The 24,806-nt window shown below is 35.9% G+C and overlaps 2 protein-coding genes across 2 annotated transcripts; one reads left to right on the top strand and one right to left on the bottom strand.

Moving 5' to 3' along the window:
* Window positions 1–5,621: 5,621 nt before the first annotated feature.
* Window positions 5,622–9,936, bottom strand: noxo1b (NADPH oxidase organizer 1b). The gene is made up of 8 exons (XM_079850637.1): window positions 9,781–9,936; window positions 9,603–9,683; window positions 9,444–9,516; window positions 8,731–8,914; window positions 8,322–8,530; window positions 8,110–8,232; window positions 7,906–8,023; window positions 5,622–6,572 (listed from the first exon to the last, which is right to left on the bottom strand). The coding sequence occupies exons 1-8, from the start codon at window positions 9,844–9,846 to the stop codon at window positions 5,984–5,986; spliced, it is 1,443 nt and encodes a 480-aa protein (XP_079706763.1). The 5' UTR covers window positions 9,847–9,936; the 3' UTR covers window positions 5,622–5,983.
* A 9,894-nt stretch (window positions 9,937–19,830) lies between these two features.
* On the top strand, window positions 19,831–24,740 carry atpaf2 (ATP synthase mitochondrial F1 complex assembly factor 2). The gene is made up of 8 exons (XM_079851091.1): window positions 19,831–20,223; window positions 20,316–20,360; window positions 20,464–20,612; window positions 23,243–23,340; window positions 23,519–23,599; window positions 23,712–23,824; window positions 23,900–24,015; window positions 24,120–24,740. Exons 1-8 carry the CDS (start codon window positions 20,094–20,096, stop codon window positions 24,255–24,257), a joined length of 870 nt encoding a protein of 289 aa, XP_079707217.1. The 5' UTR covers window positions 19,831–20,093; the 3' UTR covers window positions 24,258–24,740.
* The last annotated feature ends 66 nt before the right edge of the window (window positions 24,741–24,806 follow it).

Here is a 24,806-nt window from a genome sequence, read left to right as displayed (position 1 = left end):
TCATGTGAAAATAATCTGGGATCCTACAGTAAAGTCTAAGGGTATTTTGGGAGGGCATTTAAATATTAGAAGCCTGTATCCAAAATGTGATGAAATTAGAATTTTTCTAACTGGTTCCAATCTTGATTATTTGTGCATAGGTGCAGGCACGTGCACACATAGACATCAAAGGGGGCTTGAGCACCTGCCCTTTTTATTCCTGGAGAGAAAGTGCCCTTTTTTCTGGGGTGCTTTTTTCTATTTTTGAAAAATAATATATATTCCTGTTTGCGCACAGCTTCCCTGTCAAACAAATATATTTATTGAATTAATTAATAATAATTTAGCCGTAAATAAAATGACCCACATGATGACCTTTCACCTCATTCCTCACGCTGCACGCACATTTTTTTTTTTATTTCGCGCGGCTATGCGCACTACCAGAGAATGTCTTCAAATCTGCGGCTGCTGGTAAGTGGCGTTTCATTCTCAGCGAAGTGATTTTGATGTTCGTTTACTTATTATTATTTTACAAGGACGACGTGAAGAGAGAATGCAGAGATGTTGTTTATATTGCTGTGTGTAACGTTAGGCTATAGAAGTAACTGTTTTCCTGAATGCCATCAAGATTGAAACCGAGACTGATTTCATAGCAGGTCAATAAACAAATAGTTAAAATTAAGTCACTTACATTTTAGACGCAATGACTATTTTTGTTCTGTTTCAGCAGCGAAAATAGTTCCAAACAAAGATCACTGCAGAACCATTGCGCATCTCACAGCAACACTTGTTGCATTACTGAATGATTCAGCATTTTGAACGAATCGGTTGAGTCAAAGATTCAATTACCCATTCATAAACTGCCTCATTCTGAATAAATCAGCCGTTTGAATGAATCGTTTGAATGAATGACTCAATGACTCGCTCATTAAGACGGTCGCCTGCCGCCTCCTACTGGCGGTTTAGTTTTATAAAGTATCATTCTTTTCAACATTCCTTATTTGTATATTCAAAAATATTTAAAATAATCCAAATTAATACAGTTATAATTTTTCAATGTTAATTATTTAATTTGATTGGTAACAGCCTAGTGTCTTATTATTTTAATTGAATATATTGATCAAATTTGAGAATTTGAAATGAAAGATGGAGCATACATTTAATAAAAATAGTGGAAAAATGCCCTTTTTAAAAGGTACAAAAAATTAGTGTTTTCAAAGTGATGTAATGAAACATTGACAATTTAAGTTTGAAGGGAGAAAAGCCTCTGTTTAGGCTATTAAGGAAATGTAATTTTGCCAAAAGAAGAACTTTTATTTTAAATAAATGTTCGTTTTAAATCAGCCTACTTCAGTGTGATATGTTACCATATTATCATGCTTAACACTGAGAATTTGAATAATTGTAATGTGATGATCAGATGCAGATATCTAAATCAGAGAATATGGGCGGTTTGCGGGTGGATTATTTATTTTAAACAGTGGATTCGGGTGACTCAAAGTGCACCAAATTAATGAATTTATCTTTAAAATGTACCAAAAAAATTTACGGGGGGGCATGCCCCCGGACCCCCCTAGAGGTACCACACTCCACCAACAAAAATAATGTGGGAGACACATTAGGCTATATGATGATCTACAAAAAAATACTAATTTAATTATCTTATTATTAAAATACATTATTAGGATTTTTACCACCTCCGCCTCATTTTGAGGCTGTAAAAACCCTGTTACTGTATTTTGATCACAGCCCTATTTAAAGCCTTGTTCCATGTGCCCCCTTTTATACTTTGAGCACCTGCCCCTCCAGAGGTCTCTGCACGGCCCTGCATAGGTGAAACATGGATGCATGATAAAATTCCCACCTCAATGATAGATGTGCCTGGATATAAGTGCTATAGAAAGGACAGGGTTACTGGTAGAGGAGGAGGAGTTCTGGTTTACATTAAAGACTCTTTTAAGACCAAAGAAGTCCAAATAGATGAATCTCTATCAATTGAAAGTCTATGTGTAAATGTGGTTCTATCCACACGCATGATGTTTAACATCCTTGTAGTGTATAATCCACCATCTAGCTGCCTACAAACTTTTTATCAAAATTTGGAAAAAGTTCTTAAATCTTTTAAACCGAACAGTGAGGTGCTTATTTATGGAGATACTAATGTTAATTGGTTAAATAAATCCAGTAGGAAACAACTCAAAGAACTAACATCAAAATATGATTTTCATCAATTTGTAAATGGACCCACTCGCTTGACAAAAACATCACAGACAGCAATAGATTTAGCTTTCTCAAATAAGCCGGAAAGAGTCTTAAAAACATACAATCTGGTGTGTGGCTTATCAGATCATAACATGATATTAATTTGCAGAAAACTCTCAAAAAAAAGTCTAAATGAATATAAATATGACAGAAAGGCAACCAAGTTAATAATCCCCCGTAAGGATCTTATTAAATTTGAGAATGAGTTAGCAAATACTAGTTGGGATGAAGTCTTACAACATAGTCAAGTGAACGAGTGTTGTGATATATTTACTTCTACAATGAGTAACATTTTAAATAAGTACTTAAAACACTGTAAAAGGCCACAAAGAAAAGTACAGCTTCCATGGGTAAGTGATGCAGTACGACAGTTAATAAAAAAAAGAGATTTTGCTTTAAAAACCTATCTTAAAACCAGATATGACACAGATCTGATGTTATTTAAAGGTTTACGAAATCAAGTAGTGAAAGAATTGCGCAACTTAATTAAAAGCAAACTATTATATGAAAATTCTAACTGAAGCTAAAGGAAATTGTAAAGCAATGTGGAAACAAATTAATAGTCTAATTAAACCTAATGCAATTACAAATAACTCATATGAACTAAAATGTGAAGAAAAAAACATATCAGACCCGGTCCAAGTTGCTAATGTTTTTAATCAATTTTTTATTAAATCAGTACAAGATCTTGCTTCTATTTTTTTAGATGACGAGCCCAATAGTGTCAACTTAAACATATTGTCATCAGCAAATGAGAATTCCTTTAAAATTAGAGAAGTGGATCAGGCAGTGGTACTGAAAGCTATTTCAGACCTGAATACTAATTTATCTAAAGACAACTACAACATAGATGCAACTTTCCTAAAAAAATATCCTCAAATTATCATTCAACCTTTGACCCACATTATAAATGTCTCGATTAAAACTAGAATATTTCCAGATGCGTGGAAAAAGGCACTGGTTAAACCCATCTTTAAGTCCGGGAATACCACAGACGTTAGTAACTATCGACCAATAAGTCTAGTTCCGGTAATGTCAAAAATACTAGAAAAAATAGTTTCCGAACAGCTAACACAATATTTAGAAATACATCAGTATATACACCCTCAACAGCATGGTTTCAGACAGAACCATTCTACTGAATCAGCCATCTGCACATTATTAGAAAATATTGTGCAGTCGCTTGATAGAGGAAACATTGTGGGTGCAGTATTCCTAGACTTAAAGAGGGCATTCGATACAGTAAACCACAGCCGTCTTATTTCAAAACTGTCATCTTATAATATGTCACACCAGGCATTATTATGGTTCGAGTCATACTTACAAGGCCGAGAACAATGTCATTGATCATGTAAAATCTGCCACATATAAAATTAAGACCGGAATCCCTCAGGGAACCATACTGGGCCCTGTTCTCTTCAGCCTGTATGTTAACGAGCTGCCTGAAGTGTGTCCTGAAGTTGGCCTTCAGATGTATGCCGATGACACTGTGGTTTATGTGTCTGGCAAAAGCCCTGTGGTTATCGGCAGTACATTGACCAAAAGTCTTGAGAAAGTGTCTAATTGGCTAAATAAATCATGTTTAACACTTAATCTGAGGAAAACTAAATCAATGTGTTTTTCCATAAAAAGAACGAGGATTATAAATGAACTTAACGTTAAAATGAATGGTGAACTCATTGATCAGGTAGAACAAGAAAAATATTTAGGAGTGATTTTAGATTCTCAGCTAAATTTTAAAAGTCATATTAAAAATATCTCAAGAAAAATGAAGGCCAGTATGAACTGTTTCAGAATGATCAGGAAAAGTTTAACATTTGAATGTGCTCATGTCTTTCTGAACACTATGATCATGTCCCACTTGTCGTACTGCACCACTGTTTGGTCCCAGACTAGCCAAACTACCCTAAAGCCTATTGAGAGGCTTTATAACCGTGCCTTAAAAATTTTAGATAAAAAGCCCATTCGATTCCATCACTGTTACATTTTAAGTAAGCATAAAATCTTACATTTTGTTAATTTTGTTAATCTTAGACACATAAAGTTGTTTTTTAAATGTTTGACTGGACTTGCACCTGAGCCACTTTGTAGATTTGTGAATAGGCTGGATACCTCCAGATCAACAAGAGCGGCTACATGTGGAGACTGTAAAGTTCCATTTTGTAAAACATCTTTTGCCCAAAATGTTTTTTCTGTGAAAGGAGCCAATTTGTGGAATTGGCTTCCTACAAATATAAAGACTTTAACTAAATTGTCCACCTTTAAAAAACTAACAAAGGCTTGGTTCATATAGCAGCAGCAGTGTGATCATGCCATATGAGATGTGTAGCTGGGTGTATGTGAGGTGTGCATCTGTGAGAGTTCGAGTGAATGTGTCTATTTATTATACTTGTCTTTATTGGTGTTAACTGGTTTCTGGGCATTTCATTGTATTCGCTGTAATTTTTTTATTTTTATTTTTATTTCTTCATTATTTTGACTGTTAAAAGCTCTTCTAGGGACAGGTGTTGCGAATTAGCCATCGGCTATAAACACTGTGATACATGCATCAGATTATTCTTTATGTAATAATCTATGTTTATTTTGTATCTGTCCCTATTCAAATAAAGACAATAATAATAACAAGGCATGATGGATCCATGTTCTCATTCTGTTTACGCCAAATTCTGACTCTACCATATGAATGTCTCAACAGAAATCGAGACTCATCAGACCAGGCAACATTTTTCCAGTCTTCAACTGTCCAATTTTGGTGAGCTCGTGCAAATTGTAGCCTCTTTTTCCTATTTGTAGTGGAGATGAGTGGTACCCGGTGGGGTCTTCTGCTGTTGTAGCCCATCCGCCTCAAGGTTGTGCGTGTTATGGCTTCACAAATGCTTTGCTGCATACATCGGTTGTAACGAGTGGTTATTTCAGTCAAAGTTGCTCTTCTATCAGCTTGAATCAGTCGGCCCATTCTCCTCTGACCTCTAGCATCAACAAGGCATTTTCGCCCACAGGACTGCCGCATACTGGATGTTTTTCCCTTTTCACACCATTCTTTGTAAACCCTAGAAATGGTTGTGCGTGAAAATCCCAGTAACTGAGCAGATTGTGAAATACTCAGACCGGCCCGTCTGGCAACAACAACCATGCCACGCTCAAAATTGCTTAAATCACCTTTCTTTCCCATTCTGACATTCAGTTTGGAGTTCAGGAGATTGTCTTGACCAGGACCACTCCCCTAAATGCATTGAATCAACTGCCATGTGATTGGTTGATTAGATAATTGCATTAATGAGAAATTGAACAGGTGTTCCTAATAATCCTTTAGGTGAGTGTATGTCTGTATATATTAAATAACCACATTCAATTAAGCATCCCATGACATCAGAATCATTCAAATGTAGTCAAAACATTTATTGAAACATATGTATACAAGCAAAGGTACAAATAAAAAACTTTTTCCAATATGGAATACTATTAACTTCAAGACAATATAACAGTCTGAATATAAGGTTAGTAAAAAAAAAATGAAAACAACTTTTGAAAACTTTAAATATGTACACTGTAACTACCATAACATGTTATGTATAATACAAATGATTTATTTGAGATAATTAATTTAGCCCCAAAAATGATTACAAGGAGATTATAATGAACCCAGATTAATATTGTTGTTTTATCTTAAGACTCAAAGATGACCAAAAATAGGTAGAAAGTCTCTCATTATCATTTGCACCCATATGCTCTCTCACTCATTTCAAGCTCTACCTCCATCTTTCATGATTTCTCTTTCAGGAGCAAGGCGTGCAGAGGTTGCCAGAGCAACTTTACGGGTGTAGGTTGTGCAGCGGCGTAGGATCTCCTGAGTTTGTGGTCGGGGTGGTATCCTTGGAGCTCCGACTCCGTTCATAGGGTGGCCAGTGTCTGAGCTGATGGGGCTGGTTTGGCCACTGGACATACCACTATCAATACTGTCTGGCTCTTTATCCTGCTGTCTCAGGCCCTCATCCCCCTCTGAGCTGGACATGCTTGGGCTCATGGAGGTGGTGTCCGAGGAACTGAAGCTGAAGTCGGTTCCATCATCGCTGAAGCTGCCAGACTCCTCGTGCGGTCCCGGATCGCTGTTCTGGCTCTGGGGCTCTGACAGCATTTCCAGAGAGCTGGAGCTGAGGAAACTATTCATTCTGTTTCGTGAGCGAACCAGAGGCTCCAGTTTTAAAGAGTTGTTGATGGACAGGTTGATAGCAGAGCTGTGAAGTTTCCTCTGAAGAGTCTGAAGGCCAAAGCTGGGGCTGCTGTAGAGCTTCAGGTACATGGAGGGCACATAGCCTGCCTTTCTGTTATATCTGCACAGGGAATAGAAGCTTAAGGTTAAGTTTTGTATGGGACAGACACATCATGTACATTTAGAAATAATAATCCATCCATCCACCCACTACTGGTCAAAAAGCAACACATTGGACTGATTTCTATAGGATCATGTGAGAATGAAGAAATGGCATGTAGTTTTGCCATCAATAAAATAAATTACATTTAAAAAATATATTAAAGGTCCCATGACATGGATTATTTTATTATTTTATAATGTTTCCTGGGGTGCCCTTATAATGTAAGTATGTTTTTAAGATAATTTTTTTAAATAATTTAGAAATAAAAGGCATTTTTTCTAGTATGATTTTAGCCTCTGATTTGAACACTGTTTGAAGGGGCGTGTCTGTGTGAGACTTCAGTGTAAACACCCACTGCTGTGATTGGCTGACATGCTTGCATATGAAATAGCTAGCATTACATGTGGAACTCTCTCGAATACTTTTACTATTACAGCTATTATAAGTTTTTACTATTACAGCTATCGAGATTAACGGATCGTGAGAAGTTTTTTAAGTGTTTAGATCTATTCCCATCACATAAAAGGTTGCAGTTATGAGCATGAGCAGATGACAGTCTGTTGATCGCGTGAAAGATCTTATCATTGCAACGCAGTTTCTGCACTCTCACTAATGATTTCACCAATGCAAACATGAGGTAAGTACAGTAAGAGCTTCGCTGTGCAGTGTAACAGCGTCATTGATTTCATAACGAGTTTTGGCAAGTGTCCAGATAAACTCACGCTGTGTGATTGACAGCTTGGGCGATTGGAAAGGGATTGTTCTTTGAACACTTTCTGTATATAATTTAATCACAGTTTAAATAAGATTATTTTCATCCTACCAAGAGAAACGATGTGAAGTTGATATTTTAGTCACAGTATTGAACGATTTTGAGAGAAAGATTATCTGTCTGTACTTGAACAATTACACATCAGAAATTCACATAACCCACTGGTTCTTCAGAGGCTCGGATGAAGGAACTAAAAAAATACTTTTGTGTTCATTTGTACATCCAAACACTGAGCAACTGCCATGCTTCGCTCGTTTGCAAGCCATGCTGTATTTGTTTTTAAATAATGGCTGACTGACTGTATATTATGCTTATTGCAAGATTACTTGCCAAATAAATTGATAAATGGATATGAAATATAGATTTAAGTTTGCATAAGATGTCAGAAGCAAACATAAGACAATGTAGGAAATAGGTTGCTAGGGCAAGTCAATCATAAGGTTTAGCAGCCATCTGTCTTAAAATAATTCAGATAATTCTCTAAACGTCAGTGCAATTGGAGTAAACAACTTTAATTACCTAACAAGCCACCAGCCATTATCAGACCTCTGTAACACCTCCACAACAGCGCCGATGCTGAGAGAGAGCTCGTCCTCTTTTTTAGATGTGTAACTTCTTGTTGCGCAGTACAGAGACACTAGGGGAACGAAAAAATGTTCAGTTAGCAAGGTTATCTTTGGAGATTCAATACGACAGAACGTTTATGTAACAGCTGTATCTTACTTTCAAAAGTAGTTGAGTCAAACTCCTCCTCATCCTCTTCTTCTTCCTCCTCATCACACAATTCCAGGTAAGGAGCAGGAAACCAAGCTAGTCGTTTATCCTCATTCTCGACAAGCCACCAACCTGATCAAAACCACAGAAAAAATATTAAGAAGCTGTAAGGATCTGCACTATGAACTTTAGTTCACTTCTTTGAGGAAGAAGAGACATACCTGCTTTGTCTTTGATGAGCACATCCAGTCTTTCATCCACAGCTACTTTAAAGGGCTTGTTCTTTGTATCTTTAGTCTCATACGGAGCCACACATCGATATGTCTTGGACACAAAAGGCTGGGTCACATTGCCATTGCTCAGACGTTTATTTGCCAAGTCAGGTCCTCTGTTGACAGTGGGGATGCTGTTTGATTGCAGAATCATCACACTTGTAGGGAGAAAAGAACAGCTTTAACAGACATTTACTGCACAAACACATTCCAGCATGCTGGCACGGATATTAAATTCTGCCAACCAAAACAGATCAAATCAGAAATATGAAGTGAGCTATAGCCTACTGTCTACATATTCTTGGAATGCTGTAGTTAACTACTTATTTGCCGCAGGGCAATAATCTTCATGGCCTACCTGTTTTGGGTATATTCTGGCAGAAGTTCCTGCTCTTTTGGCAGGAAAAACTGAATGACTTCTGTGGAATGTGACACCGATGTGTCACACTGCAAAAGGGTGGAACAGTAGCTCTCCAGATTCCTCAGACGAGACACTGACTTAGCCAGAGATTTCAACTGAAATGATGGCATCATGCACTGAGCTGTAAACAACAGAAATCTCAATGAACAACAAAACCAAATACATTGTGGATAAAAAAGTTGTCTTTAACAGGGCCCTCTAGGGGGTTAATGCAGACATGCAGACAAAGTTCAGCTGTTTCCCTCCAACATAAAATATTATAATTATAATAATGATGAATAATTGTTTGAAAGGCTTTGCAATATGAGCATCAATATGTAAAGTATTTAAATACAGGAATTTGTTACTACTTTATGCATGCTATTATATGTCAGGCTTAAACAATGTGTTACAAAAAATGGGTTACATTTTATTTTAAGGTGTCATTGTTACAGTGTAATTATATATTTAAGTAGGCTACTGAGTAATATTAAGTGTACTATAGGGTTAGGGTAGGATTACGATTTGGTTGAGGGTTAGTTGCTTGTAATTATGAATAATTTACTGTTATTACTATGGTAAGTACATGTAATGTAACAAACCAAAATTTTTACATTTAGATGTTTCAACATTAGTTACATTTTAATCACCTAAAAAACTGTTAATCATACCTCCAAATCTGGGTAGCACTCTACCCTCTTTCCGAGATTGGTTTTCCACCGGAAACTTCTTTTTTAATTGCCTCTGATGGAAAGAAATGTAAATTAAATAACGATTTTTTTTTCACTTCTAGTAACGATCTGTGCTAAGTAAATGACTGTAAAACGTACATGGAGCGTTTTGAAGTCTAGGAGGGATCGGTACACTATCACCTCACTCTGGTCTGACCATAGCACAGATGTCATGTATTTCTGTAACAAATCAACAAACAAACAATTATAATCATACGCTACATTCAACAGCGTTGTCAGTATTTAAAGTTATCCTACGAATACATCATATTCTTACTTTGTCCTTGTCATTTTTCATTACTCCAATAAGACGGACATCGACAGGAAAGCGAAGGTCACTCATAGCTGACTCTGTTTCTGATGAACGAGATCACAGTAAGATATCACTCCTTCCTTGCTCTCTTTCAGCATCACCATCATCCTCATTTATAGCCAGCCGAAAGCCATGGGCGTGTTGTTTATCTCACGTGATCAAAGTGAACAGTGAAAGAGAAATCTGATAAGAAAAAATAAAATAAATAAATAAATACGGGGCTAGTCTGATAAGCGGCTGCGGGCACGTGCGAAATTGAGTGAGAGAGAGTGGGAGAAGTAATGACACATTCATTTGCCAGTAATGTAACGTCAGTGTTGTCTTCAAACCAATGTGGGAAAATTTATGACACAATTTTGTCAGTGATAAAACGTTATTGTTGTCTGTGGCTGTGCTACAAGAAAACAAACAACACTAGCTGATCTATCTATCTATCTATCTATCTATCTATCTATCTATCTATCTATCTATCTATCTATCAAACCATAGATAGGCTGTAAACAAAATAGGGTTAAACATAGCAATTAAGTTAAAGGGTTAGTTCACCCAAAAATGAAAATTCTGTCAGTAATTACTCACCCTCATGTTGTTCCAGCCCTTAAGACTTTCGTTCATCTTCAGAACACAAATTAAGATATTTTTGATGAAATCTGAGAGCTGGCTCACTCCTTCATGGGCTGCTAAGTAATTGCATTCTGCCGACCCATAAAAGTTAGTAAAGACATTGTTAAAATAGTCCAAGTGACTACAGTGGCTCAACCTTAAGTTTATCAAGTGACGAGAATATTTTTTGTGCGCAAAAAATATATAAAATAACGACTTTATTCAACTATTCATTTTCTTCCGTGTGGGTCTCTGACGTGAGTTCACGAGCGCGCCACGACGCGTGCGCGAGAACTAAGATCTCAGTCGTTGATATAAATCGTTCATTTAAAATATCACAAATGAATATCTTTTTGATAAAATCTGAGAGCTTTCTGTCCCTACCACTTTGACGCTTTAAAAAAGTTCATAAAGAGATCATAAAACTAATCCAAAACTAATATGAATTGAGCGGCTTAGTCCAAATTTTCTGAAGAGACATGATCACTTTATATGATGAACAGACTGAATTTAGGCTTTTATTCATAAACATTCATCAACTCTCACATCAGTTGTAAACAGAAGCCCAAGCATGTTCACTTGACTTGCAAGAACCAATGAGGTTCATTCTCGTGTTACGCAGCGCGTTTGAGCTTCCGCAAGAACCAATGAGGTTTGTTCTAGTGCGTCAAGCAGCTAAAGACCAAATTAAATCTGTTAACCATATAAAATAATCGAGTCTCTTCAGAAAATTTGGACTAAACCGCTCAATTCATATGGATTACGATCCCTTAATTAACTGTTTGAAGCGTCAAAGTGGTAGCTGTCAATGGAGGGACAGAAATCTCTCAGATTTCATCAAAAGATCTTCATTTGTGTTCAGAAGGTGAACAAAAGTCTTACGGGTTTAGAACGACACTGTCACGTGTGTCAGTGTATATTTGTGTTTTGATTTGTTCCTGTTTTCCTCATCTCCGTCTGCCTTCCTGCAACCACCCGTGACACAGACATGAGGGTGAATTGAAAGAAAGAATTTTCATTTTTGGGTGAACTGTCCCTTTAAGAACTATGACCAACTAGCAGTTAGTCAGGGGCAATCGGTCTTACTTTTCAGTATCAAATTAAAACCTATTTACATTTTTATGTACCTGACTTAAAACATTTATGAACAGTCTTAAAGAAAAAAATTAGATGACTAACTTAGTCTTATTGGTTTAAGGAGTACCTTTCCCGTAAGGGATAATGATTTTTCATCAAAACAACCAAAGTGAGCAGTTCATTCAGGCCTGTCATCCTTTAGTAATTTTCCCATGATGACCTGGTGGTTTTGTGGGGGTGGACAGGCTAAGTGGGGCTCACAGGTGTGTCTTCAAACTGAGGGTGATGAGAGGGCAGACAGCTGGAACATTGATCTGAAGCTGCTGGCGTCACACTGGCCTTGAAGAACCGCCAAAACTCCTCTGCAGAATCAGCTCAAGGTCATCAGCAGTGAAGGTTTGTCATGCCTCATGCATGCACACATCATCACCTGGAAAAGGAGCCCAAGCGCACGTTTTGGCTGTCCGGATGAAGGCCCCAAAACACGTGCTTTTCGTGCACCACCCACTGAACCGGGGCAACACGTGCCCCCAGACTTGATCTGGAGCCAGCTGCAGTAATGAACAATGTGATGACCACTTGGAAAATACCCTAAAGAAAGTCCCTTATAAAAGTTGCCAAAATATTTCTAAAATACGGCTGAAATAGTTTTCCAATTGCTTAATTACATTTTTTTTTTGTCATGTTAAAAATAGTAATAGTATATTAAAGCATCATTTTATATATTTTTCACTACAATACATTTATTTTTCTTGCCATGTGAAATGTGAGCATGACCTGAAAGATATTTTGTTGATTTGTCAATATAATCAAGACACTTCTGCACATAATAGCTATAGCTGAGATGATGTGCACATTTGCATTAGATTTGCAAATAGATTTGAAAGACGTTGTGACAAAGTATGCCTTTGTTTCATTAATGAGACTTATAAAATTAAAAAAAGAATAATCAATAGTCAATGCTTGTTTTTTTTTCTGTGTTGATCAAAAATTGCCTTTAACTTGCACCAGATTATATTTTTTAGTTTTGTTTTGTAGCTTTCAGAAGGCCGAAGATATGTTGCAACACATTACTTTGATAAAAAAAAAATCATATTTTCCTGATTAATATTAACATGCTTCTTTGGTAATTGATCAAGCAGACTTGCTGGAACATTGATCTTCAGTGTCACATGATCCTTCAGAAATCATTCTAATATGCTAATTTGCAGCTCAATAAACATTTCTTCTTATCACTGCTGAAAACAATGTTGTGCTGTCTTATTTTTGTGGAAACCATCATACTTTACCATTTAAAAGTATGGGGTATGTAAGATCTTTTTTTATATATATAAAAATGAATCATTTTATTCAACAATGATGCATTAAGTTGATTCGAAGTGACTGTAAATACACTTATAATGTCACAAAAGATTTCTACTCTCTATTTATCTGAGCCACAATACAATTGTAAGACATAGCGAGTTCAATGGTCATTTAATATGTCATCATATATTGGATCACGTAATTCAGGAGCCATCAAATGCCTCAGGTCTCATTTACAATAATGTATGACAACACTCAAGCATCTAAATTGGGATGAACAAGGAAGAAGCTTTGCACGTTTGTTTTTCTTATCTAAAGTACTACGTGCAAACTTTCAAGCTCCTGGGAAAAAACATTCATATCACATCCATCCATCCTTTTATCAATCTCTCTAAATTAAAAAACGCAATGAGTATTGCCAGTCAGTCGTATTCTGAGATTTCTTTGTAATAACAGTCTTTTGTGTGTGTGTGGGTGTATCTTTAAAGAAAGAGCAACTTGGGTGACTTTGGACAATAGCTTTTTGTGCATTTAGGTTGTACAACATGATTTTATTCATTATAAAATACTTCATTATAGTAGCTTTGAACTTCCTTTATAAAACAAGTTAACAACACTTTCTTAACAATGCCCTGCTTTGTGACTATATGCCACGTCTCATTACATTAACACAATATCAGCATACTCTTTCAGAATCCATCTATTGAAAGCATAAAAGAAACAAAGAAAAAGCTCTCTCCACTTATCTGTTTCGCTTTAATTCAATTTGACATCTTGATTTTGATAGGTCATAGTTTCTTTCCTCTAGAGGATCTTAAGGTTAAATAAATGTTGGCTTGTCAGCATGATTGATTATTCAGGATATAGAGCAACATGTCTTTGCGTGATTACAGTAATTGTGAACAATACAGTGAATACAAGTCACATCAAGGGCCCATATGCAGGTTCAAGTCATATCAGGATGCTCATTTTCCATAATTAGCATATTACAAAATTACAGTATTTAAGACACAGCTATTTGTCACGGGCTAGTACACACAAGCACGACTAAGAAGACTAAGATAAACCCAAACAGGCTGTAATAAATCCACAATATGATCCAAATAATGATAAGCATCCACAGCCAAGGCTTGACATAAACAATACCTGACAATGAAAAACAACAAAGCATAAACTCAAATGTGTGTGTGCACAGATACGTGCACAGCTGAACATAATGAGTGATCAAATTAACATCCATGACAACAAACTAAACAAGAGAAGACGGAGCAAACTGAAAACGAATGTGATGTGTATAAGTGACAATATTTAGAGGCTAATTTTCAAAGATGCATTACAATTTAAAAGAAGATTTTCTTGGCTTGCTTGAATATGTTTTAGTCCGTATGCACACCATGTGCACTATTCCAAATTTACAATCGGACCTCAGTCTCAAGTTTACCATTAGGTTGGGTCTTCAAAAAACAGGTCATAAACATTGAGTCAGTTTCTTGGTTATGACAAAAGCTCTTCCTGTAACGAGAAATATTATTTATACTTTTTCCTTGTTTGAGCACAATAAAGTTTACTTACTCACCCCTTCCAGCACCACTTCTTTTTATCTCCTTGCCAAAGCATTCACCGGTTTATTATACAACAGTCATATATCTATTTAATTATGCGTTTGTGGAGTTTATTGATTTTGTTTGCGTATACTTTGACAGTGTTGTAATGTGGGATTATTGCTGTTGACTGCAGTCATTAATTTACTTACAACAGATGGTTTACTGTACATATTTATTCATTCGCAGGCAGTTCTCAATGTTTTATGAGGGCTTTCTTCTTTGACAAGTTTGATGCTTAATTGATCAAGGTCATGTCAAGAGCCAAAATAATATATAACTTATTTCCCAGAATAGTTTACTCTGTTACTTTCACCTAAATATTGGGGCTATTTGTTCTGTCAAAATGTCCATCCTATAAAGCAGAGGAATTTTATGGAATTGAAATTATGATCTTTTTCTTGCTTTTATAGAAATTAATTTCATGGCGCACAACCTACAACACTTTTGGCTGTGATATCCATAAACAACATGGCCTTAATTTCCTTATTGCTTATATGGTTAACATGTAAAAAAATAAATAAATAAATAAGTACACAAAATTTCAGTAAGCTAATTCATTAATTGGCATCTTTCCGCATGAAGATGCAGCAAAAATAATGATATAGCTGGAACGCTGTATTGACCAATGAGAATCAAGGACTGGACTTTTAAAAACATCATTGTTGTGCTGTTTTAATACAGAGTTAAAGCCTGAACACACCAAGAGTAGAATTAGATCTCATAGAATTAGAATGATTATTTAAACGGTACGGTTATCGTTCATGGTGTGATCGGCCCTTAACAGTTCATTTACAGTGCAATAGTGTAAAAAGTGTAACATACAATTGTAACCTAGAGCTATTACCTGATTCTACCTGATGTTGGTATGAATTGATGTATGTAGTTTGTTTCAGTGATGTTAAATAATAGGCCTATACACTTGTTGAATAAAACAAAACAAAAAAAATGTCAGTAACTAATGCAAATTCTTGTGTAAGCAAACTAGTAGAATTACTGTAAGGTCCAATCATGCCATAATATTGACCAAAGTAGAGCTCTAAGCAAGGGTCAGGGTTTGACCAATAAAGCTGATATGGCAATGGTTAGTCAAGTTTAATTATATTTTAAGTTATTTTTAATTTAATATTTTAATTATATTTTTAGTTCAAGTTTAATACAGCTATTTTAATCCTCTCATGACTAATTATAGAAGGTAGACGTGCAGCTGTCGATCATATTTATGTCCCTTCACTTTCCTGGTAGGCTACATAACAGTTACAGGAACAATAAGTGAAACTAGTTTCAATGAAAGAGTTGTGTAACATACTAAACACAGAAATGTTACTGCATGCTCTCCTCCCTAACCCCTCCCAAACAGCTATTTTAAGAGCACAAATGGCTTTAGTGTTATATATCCCAGTTATCATTCTCAGATTTGATGCTGACAACAATCACTTGGGAGACAATTGTCAGAAGACTAATCTTAGGGTACGTTTACATGACAACAATGTACTAAAAACTGAAAAATTCCACAAAAAGACGATTAAAGGCCCACTGAAGTGCCTCAGTGGGTCTCAAGATTAGTCCCAGCGAAGTAATGAGTTCCAGCTTAGGACCCAAGCAATCCGATTAGTTTAAAGCACGTTTTATGGTTAATCGCTTCATGCCTGGTTACAAATCAAATATCACTTTATTATATAAGTCGTTTGAACTATACGTTATAATGACCATTAATGTCTTTTAACTTATATGTTTCATATATATAACCGAAGCTATAGATTGTGAAATTAAACATTTCTCGTTCTTAGTGTTTTTTTTTTTTAGTTAGCTTAGATAGTAGCATAGCATACAGCTATCCAAAATTATTAGAGATAATGTTTTTTTTTCACAATCTACGATATTTTTCGATAAAAAAAATTCGATAACACATATGATGTAAGCATAATTCTGTTTAAGAATTAATTATGACATGACATGCTTGTAATTTAAAAAAATTATATTATATTATTGATTAATAACAATTAACAATGTCGCAAAACATATCTAAAAATGCAATTTCTTTCACTTAAACTATATAAATAATCAGGATAAAAATAAAAGATTATTACTTGAATTAAAGTTTGATTGATTACTTTAAGAATCGCGAGAACAGCTTTTGATCAGGCATACTACTGGGGTGGGACCATACTGTCTATGGGTGGGACTTATCACTTCACCACACCGGAGTAGACTGTGTGCGCTGCGGTGGTTCAAGTGACATTAACGTGAAACCAGACTTCATTCGCCCCAATGGAAAGCATATTTACACTGTCTGAATCGTTCCCTATCCCTTATATAGGGCACTATGTTCCATGTAGAAAATAGTAAATGTGTGAACAAGTGACCGATTTTAGCCGCAGCTTCAGTGTCTATTTATAGTGTAGGGGGCAGGACACTTTAGATTCTAGAGAGCATTTGATTGGACAGAAAATCTGATGAGAAGCTGAAGTGCAGAGTGATGTCATCAAAATAATTTATCCATATTGGCGGAAGTGAGAGACTGTAAGTTTTTAAAGCTTATTTCTTCTAAATGTGAATTTTGTCATTGTTTTGGAGCACATAGCTTATAGATAACAGTAAGGCTAACATACTGTATACTAAAAGCCAATTTTGATATCATGGGGACTTTAAAAACACTGTAGCCTATAATGCATGCCAGGCCAGTAGCTGGCAATGTCACTTTGTAAAAAAAAAAAGGGGCGGGCCTTTAGACTGAACACGTAATATGCATGCGCATGACGTCACCATTTTCACAAATTTGTGTTTTTGTAGTTTACATTGCAAGACTGGAAAAACTGGAAGAACTGGAAGAGAGATATGCTCTCTGAGAGAACAAAGGAAATTAACATTTGAACTCACTTAGTTAATGTGAATAATTATCATTGTGTAATTATCAATTATAATTGTCATCATACATGTTTGGTATAATTTGAAATGTCTCAGTGCGACTGGTACAAAGGTCTAAGTAAAACAAAAGGTAGGTTTTTAAGAGTTTAGAGATAACTTGCACACAGAGGAGGGTGGGTCTCTTGACAAATGGTCTCCTACTCCCAAAAGGTGTCAACTCTGAATGTAAATTCCCATTGTTAGCAGATGTTTCCATGTGAAAGAAGTTTCTGTCTATATAATGAAATGCAACTAGAGGATCAGGGCGATTCTGTTACCCAGATCAGCCCGTGATGTGAAGTCTAAGCAAAACATTTCACATCATGTATTTAATATGTCAAGGTATTGAATATTCTCTCTTTATTCCAGAGCATTTGATGTTTTGTCTATTATATTTGAACTGATTATGAAATTGACCTGATACATTTACCTGACATAATAAATTGTAAACATTTGATTATTCTAAATCGACTCACAAACATTCTCTCACATTTAATGATGCATATTTATGGAGTCAGATGAAGTAACGAGAAAATACATGAGAAAATGTATGTCTGGTACATTAACAAATAAAATTGAGTAGAAATAATTTAACATTTAAACATTTAAAAAACAATATTTATGAGTAATATTAACTGTTTTTATTCATGAGTAGGCTAATATATATTTTTTTTATTATTTCCTCTAAACCTTTGTAAAATATAGTATTCCATACAACCACCAGTACATAACATTGGCCTTTACTGTCGATGAGTAGGCTACAGCAATAAGGTGCTAAGTATTGTATTTCAGGAATATTGTATTTATAATTGTATTTAAGCCTTTGTGCCATCAGCATCTTCAGAAAAGGCTGTTTCTCACTGGAGAATGTGGTTAGTCCTGTAAAGTGAGTTAGTTAGTTTCATCAATCAAACATGACAGTTTTTACTTTCTATATGACAGTGTGATACCACAGTCACTCACCTCTGTCAAGCATTTTAACCAAAGGTATCCACACAGGTCCTTCATAGTAACTGCTGAAATAGGACTGGTGCTCATCAAAACTGTGGTTGATTTTCTAATTCCCCAACAAGCATGGTAGCAGTTGTTTCTGCCAAAATATCATAGATGCAACAGATCCATCCATCTATTCTTCATACCACTTCTCCTCTGCAGGGTCGCAAGAGGCCCAGAGGCTATCCCAGCATCTCAGGCCAAAAGCAAGGGCCAGATTACTATATTGTACAATACATTAATATTGGATCTCCATCATAGGCTGTTTTTTGTTTTTTTAAATAATGTCCTTTATTTGGTTAAATTTCATGTAGGCCTAAATACACTATTCAAAAGTCAAAAGGTATTTTATGCTCACCAAGGCTGCATTTATTTGCGCAAAAATACAGTAAAAACAGTAATATTGTGAAATATTACAGTTTTATAGAACTGATTTCTATATTAATATATTTTAAATTAATAAAATGTATTCCTGTGAGGGCAAAGTTGAATTTTCAGCATCATTACTCCAGTCTTCAGTGTCACATGATCCTTCAGAAATCATTCTAATATGCTTAATTGTTGCTCAAGAAACATTTCTTATTATTATCATGTTGAAAACAATTGTGCTGCTTATTGCTTAATATTTTTGAGCAAACTTTTTTCAGGATTCTTGGATGAATAGAAAGCGCAAAAGAACAGCATTTATTTGAAATATATTTCAAATATAGTGAGCTATTGCTCACTTCAAACTTTTGAATTGTAGGCCGATATTTGATCAAGTTTTTCTTTCTTTCCTTTGGTTTTGTTGTTGTATCAATATTTATTTTTTTGTAAGGGAAGACTTATTTATTCGAAGAAAAAAAGAAAAAGAGAGTTAAATGGAGATGAAATAGAAAGCACAGTTTAACTATTGATGAGGTTACAGGCAGTCTTGTTTGTTTATCTGAAGCATTGTAATTCCCATTACAGTTTTGATTGCCCTGATTTACAGCCCCTGTAAAGGAGAGATGAAAACAGGCTGATGGGAAGGAAGGTTACGTATTTAAAACTCCTGTCAATATCTGGATTCTACAGTGAACTAATGCAGAAGAGGCGGGATTTAGGCTAGGATTTACCTGCACATCAGAGTGCAGATTCTGGCTTCTGTGTTTGTTTAAAGAGCAACTTTATTTTTCCCGCTTTTTCCAGAATCATGTATGATTACTCGGATTATATAACCTCTCATAAAGGCTTTATTTGTGAAATCATTTTCTTTTACTCGTTCAAATGTTTGATCCTCATAAGAAGGCATTCATAAAAGAAGAAATCTAGCAAACGTAATTTAGTTCACGTAGGCCTAACGACAATATTTTCATTAAAAGAAGGGCATATGAAGTCAGTATATTAGATTGCCTGCAAATGGACAACATATTTGTATTTCTTATTTGTTTAGACGTTCATTTGGATCAGAATGAGGTGGCACCGGTGTTTAATAAATGTTCGAAATCCCTGTAGTCTACAGGTGGAGCTGCTGGGACTTTTATTTTGAATTGTCCTTTACGGTCCTTATGTAGGTCATCACAGTCATCAGCTTCACACGCTTTGGTTTCACGTTGCTGCATGCTGCCTGTGACATCCCTAGTATTTATTTATATTTCTTAAATAACCGAATTAGGGTTAATTATACTTAAAACGTGTGCTTTTCTATTATTCCTGAAACAGGAACGATGATTTGTCAAATTAGCTTCAACGGCTGATCCTAGCCTTGACTGAATTTGATCACAGTCGAACTATTACGTTAATGCGAATACATAGAGTTTAAAATATAAGATGTTACGGAATATTTGTAGGTATCACAGACAATTTGGCCAGGTCATTTGGCCATTTCCTCAAGGGCATCATCATGTTCCTAGCTTATCAACACACCTACAAAAGGCAAAATATGCCAGTGCCATAACGGGTAAGATCATTACAGATATGTAAGTTATAGCCTATAAGGACAAACCTAATATATTGATGCATGATCTCTTGTTCTTACATCGCGTTTTGCAGAAAGAAAGAAGTTCTACGAGAATGTCTCGATATCTCAAGTAGATGGTGAGCGTCATTACACACATCTGCAACTTAAAAAGAATACACGTAGGTTTTCAACAAGAGAAAAATGATGCCTGTTTGAAAATAGTCTTTGTGTTGTCTACAGGGGGCTTGTTTGAAATAAACCTTGACAAGCGAAAGCTGAAGACTCCAGGTGGAAAGCTGTTCACAGTTCCCAATGAAGCTCTTGCCATAGCTGTTGCAACAGAGTGGGACGTTCAGAAGGAAACACTGAAGTTTTACACCATGCACCTAGTAGGCCATTATTATTAAACGTTAAAGTTTCTAAATTGTATATATTAACTATATTATCATCCAGCGATATATTCAAAGTTGCATATAAAATTCAACTGTATTTGTCTACATAATGACTGTCAATCACATAAAGCAGTATACAGTCCTTAAAAAGAAAGCACACCCTCTTTGAATTCTTTGGTTTTATATATCAGGACATAATACATCATCTTGTCTTTTTCAGATCTTAAAATTAGGTAAATACAACCTCGGATGAATAACAACGTGACATATTACACAGTGTCATTATTTATTTAACAAAAATAAAGCCAAAATGGAAAAGCCATGTGTGAAAAACCAAGTACACCCTATATGATATGATGTAAAACCACCTTTAGCAGCAATAATTTGAAGTAATCGTTTTCTATATGACGTTATCAGTCTCTTACATTGTTGTGGAGGAATTTTGTCCCACTCTTCTTTACAACGTTGCTTCAGTTCATTGAGGTTTGTGGGCATCTGTTTATGCACAGCTCTCTTAAGGTCCCGCCACAGCATTTCAATCAGGTTGAGGTCTGGACTCTGACTGGGCCAGTGAAACACCTTGATTCTTCTCTTTTTCAGCCGTTCTGTTGAAGATTTGCTGTTGTGCTTGGGATCATTGTCCTGTTGCACGGCCCAATTTCAGCCAAGCTTTAGCTGTCCGACAGATGGCCTCACATTTAACTCTAGAATATTTTGGTATACAGAGGAGTTCATGGTCAACTCAAAGAGGTGTTTGTGCTGATATGCTTTGTTTGGTTTCCAAATTATGGCAAAACGTCGGATGACCTCTGTTCCAGAGGTCTTGTGGTTTGTTCAGATGCAACTTTACAAATTCCTCCTTGGCGTTGTGTAAACACACACTTGGGGTCCATTCTTTTAACCTTGCTTAATACATCAGAGATGGTTTAACAGGTGTCAGATCCTCTAATCGTGATAACTGATCTCTGGCTAATTTGGTTCTTTCTAACAAATTTGTGGATTTGATTCAAATATCTGGTTTAAGTTGTCTAAAATCACTGGACTGCACAACACAATATTATAATTATTGTAATATTAATATAATTATTACAATCTTAATATTATAAAAATATTTTAACTTTTTAATATTATTGTCCCTGGTTCAATAGGGTACTATTGTAAGAAAGTAGCAGTGGCTGGGACAGACTTTAAGTATCACCTTTAAGAAATAAGCTTGCTCTTGAGCAGGGTTGAGACAGCAACCTCTTAATTCCCATGGAAGCAGTAAGGGTGTATTTAATTTTTTTAATTTTACACATGGCTTCTCCATTTTGACCTAGTTTTTGTTGAATAAAGAATGACACACTGTAATATGTCATATGTTGTTATTCATCTGAGGTTGTATTTACCTAATTTTAAGACCTATGAAGAACTAGATGTTTTTTTATTATGTCCTGATCAGAGGCGGACAGAGTACACAGCTTCATTACTTGAGTAAAAGTACAGATACCCCTTGCTAAATTTTACTCAAGTACAAGTAAAAGTACTACAGTCAAATGTCTACTTAAGTAAAAGTACTAAAGTACTTGTTTTTAAAAGTACTTGAGTATCAAGAGTACAAGAGTACATTTTCTAAATATTGCATTACTACTGCCACAGTGCTTACATTGGTAAACACAGCAAACACTTGAAGCGAAAACTATCATTAACTTGTTAAGAAAATTTAAATAGTCTGGCGAGGTGGGGCCACGGGTTCGGGATGCGATATTTTTTTCCCAGGATGGTAGGGGAAGACTCATGAATATTCATTAGGGAAGTCATCCCTGATTGGTCTGATGTCCTACCCCTAACCCTAAACCTACCCGTCACTGGGGGTCTTATGACCTCCCTAACCCCGCCCCTAAACCTACCCGTCACTGGGGTTAAGACCAATCAGGGATGACTTCACTAAAGAATATTCATGAGTCTTCCCCTACCATCCTGGGAAAAAAAATACTCCCGGGATGAACCTGCTGCGTCTTCATCCATGGTTTTGTCTCTTATCTAAATCTGACCATGGAGTTGACTTTGGCGGAAAGCTGAAGGTGATTGCTGATAGGCTGTCCCCATCAGTGGCGCCTGCACAATCCAATCACATTTGAGAGGGAAACAACAAATTGAGGGTTTCCGAGATGTTTCTTTTGTCCTTTTTTTTTTTTTTTTTTTAGAAGTAGTAACGGGTACTCACAGTTATGGATAGAAATGTAGCGGAGTAAAGAGTACAATATTTGCCTCTCAAATGTACTTGAGTAAAGTCATGAGTACTCCCCCAAAATGATACTCGAGTAAAGTACAGATCCCTCAAAATTGTACTTAAGTACTGTACTCAAGTAAATGTACTCTGTTACTGTCCGACTCTGGTCCTGATACGTATAACCATTGAATTTAAAGAGGGTGTATTTTCTTTTTCACATGAATGTATATACTACAGTATGTAGCAGATTTCAACTGCTTGATTGTTTATATTGTCACAAATTGCCCAGCTCTAATCTGCTAAATGCAACTACAAAGCTTGAAGAAAATAAGATATCATATATATTGTATATACAAAACAATTGAACTGGCTTACATGGTATCTATGCTAATAAGACTTATTTCTGTCCATATAGACCACACTTTGCAACACAGCTCTTGATAACCCGACACAAAGGACGAAAGAACAAATGATCTCAGCAGCTTTAAAGTTTTTGGAGACTGACACTATCTGGTGAGGTTCACTGGTTTATTACTTAATGGTTTTTAATTCATTAAACCTAGATCTTACTAGACCTTCTCTGCCATTATTGTGCCACACAATTACATTAAAGGTAAATGGTATTAGTTCTCCTAAATACATCTGTTGAAAGTATTATGATTTCATTAAATCAGATCTACCTTGATTGCAGTTACAGAGTAGAAGAACCTCCAGGTCTTGTGGAACTGCAGACAAATGAATGGGAGCCTGTAATGAACTGGATAGAACAAAGGTGATATGTAGTCGTTTTGGCTAGATTATTTACACGTTTTGGCTAGATCAGGTTTAATAAAAAAAAATATAGCCACAATAAATAGTGTAAATGAACATCTTGTTATTTTTAGATACAATGTAGTCATTGGCTCATCCTCCAATATAATGGGCCCTCAAATCCCAGAAGAGACTAAGGAGACATTTCGTCAACACCTTTATTCCTACAATTTTTGGTCTCTGACAGGTAAAGATATTTGGTGCTTTTGCAACTTATGTGAATGGGCCTGTTTGAACAGTGCAGTTTCTAATGTTCCTACAGGGCTTGAGTATGTGATCACTCAGCTGAAATCGTTGATCTTGTCCCTTGGGCTGATTGACAGACACCTAAGCGTGGAACAAGCGGTTCTGCTCTCCAGACTTGAGGAAGAATACCAGGTATGGTGGTTTCTTTTTTATTCCAAATGTTTAATGATTATAGCATGGTACAATTTTCTCCCATGTTTATGATTACTGTAAATTTCTGTTCTGTTTTGTCTTAGATCCAGAGCTGGGGAAATGTGGAATGGGCCCATGATTACGACATGTATGAGTTGCAGGCGCGAACAGCTGCTGGTGCAATGTTTGTGCATCTGTCTTCTGAAAGCACAGCCGTTAAGAGAAAAATTTTACAGGATTGAAAAGGCCAAAAAGGCCCTTTATGGGACTGAAACAGATTTTTTTGTTATCCGTCTTTGTTTACTTTTTACAGTAAGCAGAGGTGACACTAGCCACCTAACCAGTAAAATGATGTTGCTGTCCAGTTGTGTTTTGAGCAATAATAAAGATGTCTAAGGTCATTGTGTATTTTTAGTTATAACAGCTGCTGCATGGAAAAATTGTAAATGCATAATCCTAGTATGTAAAAGTCAGTTTAATGAAACCGTTCAGCAAATATGTTAGAAACAAAAAAAATTGGAGACTTTTTGATAAATTACAATCATGTGCAAATGTCTGATTGAGTCACCTCATTTGTTTTTGCTACATGGTCACCCAGACATATGCTTTTCAAGCAATTCCCTTAAGGTCAAAGTCACATATAAAATGTCTGGTTCTTAAGTGCATAGTCTGAAAGGGCAAACTGATACATAACCATTAGTAATAAAGTATCAAATCTGCGGTTTAAAGCAGTCGTGTCGACGAGTTCACTGCTGTCCCTTTAAGTAGCTGGCGTGTCATCTCAAAAACAG

The sequence above is a fragment of the Squalius cephalus genome (genome assembly GCF_949319135.1).
Source record: "Squalius cephalus genome assembly, chromosome: 19".
Taxonomy (NCBI): domain Eukaryota; kingdom Metazoa; phylum Chordata; class Actinopteri; order Cypriniformes; family Leuciscidae; genus Squalius; species Squalius cephalus.
This window is presented reverse-complemented; position numbering and strand designations above follow the sequence as displayed.

What these genes read in the sequence shown, in the direction of transcription:
- noxo1b (XM_079850637.1), bottom strand. Translation starts at nt 9,846, where the DNA reads ATGAGTGACCTTCGCTTTCCTGTCGATGTCCGTCTTATTGGAGTAATG. An exon ending in AGTGCTACCCAGATTTGGAG is followed by an intron (nt 8,915 to 9,443) that starts GTATGATTAACA and finishes TGTTGTTTACAG; the next exon opens with CTCAGTGCATGATGCCATCA. An exon ending in GCTCATCAAAGACAAAGCAG is followed by an intron (nt 8,233 to 8,321) that starts GTATGTCTCTTC and finishes GGTTTTGATCAG; the next exon opens with GTTGGTGGCTTGTCGAGAAT.
- atpaf2 (XM_079851091.1), top strand. Translation starts at nt 20,094, where the DNA reads ATGTTACGGAATATTTGTAGGTATCACAGACAATTTGGCCAGGTCATT. An exon ending in AGTTTTACACCATGCACCTA is followed by an intron (nt 20,613 to 23,242) that starts GTAGGCCATTAT and finishes CTGTCCATATAG; the next exon opens with ACCACACTTTGCAACACAGC. An exon ending in CAATTTTTGGTCTCTGACAG is followed by an intron (nt 23,825 to 23,899) that starts GTAAAGATATTT and finishes ATGTTCCTACAG; the next exon opens with GGCTTGAGTATGTGATCACT.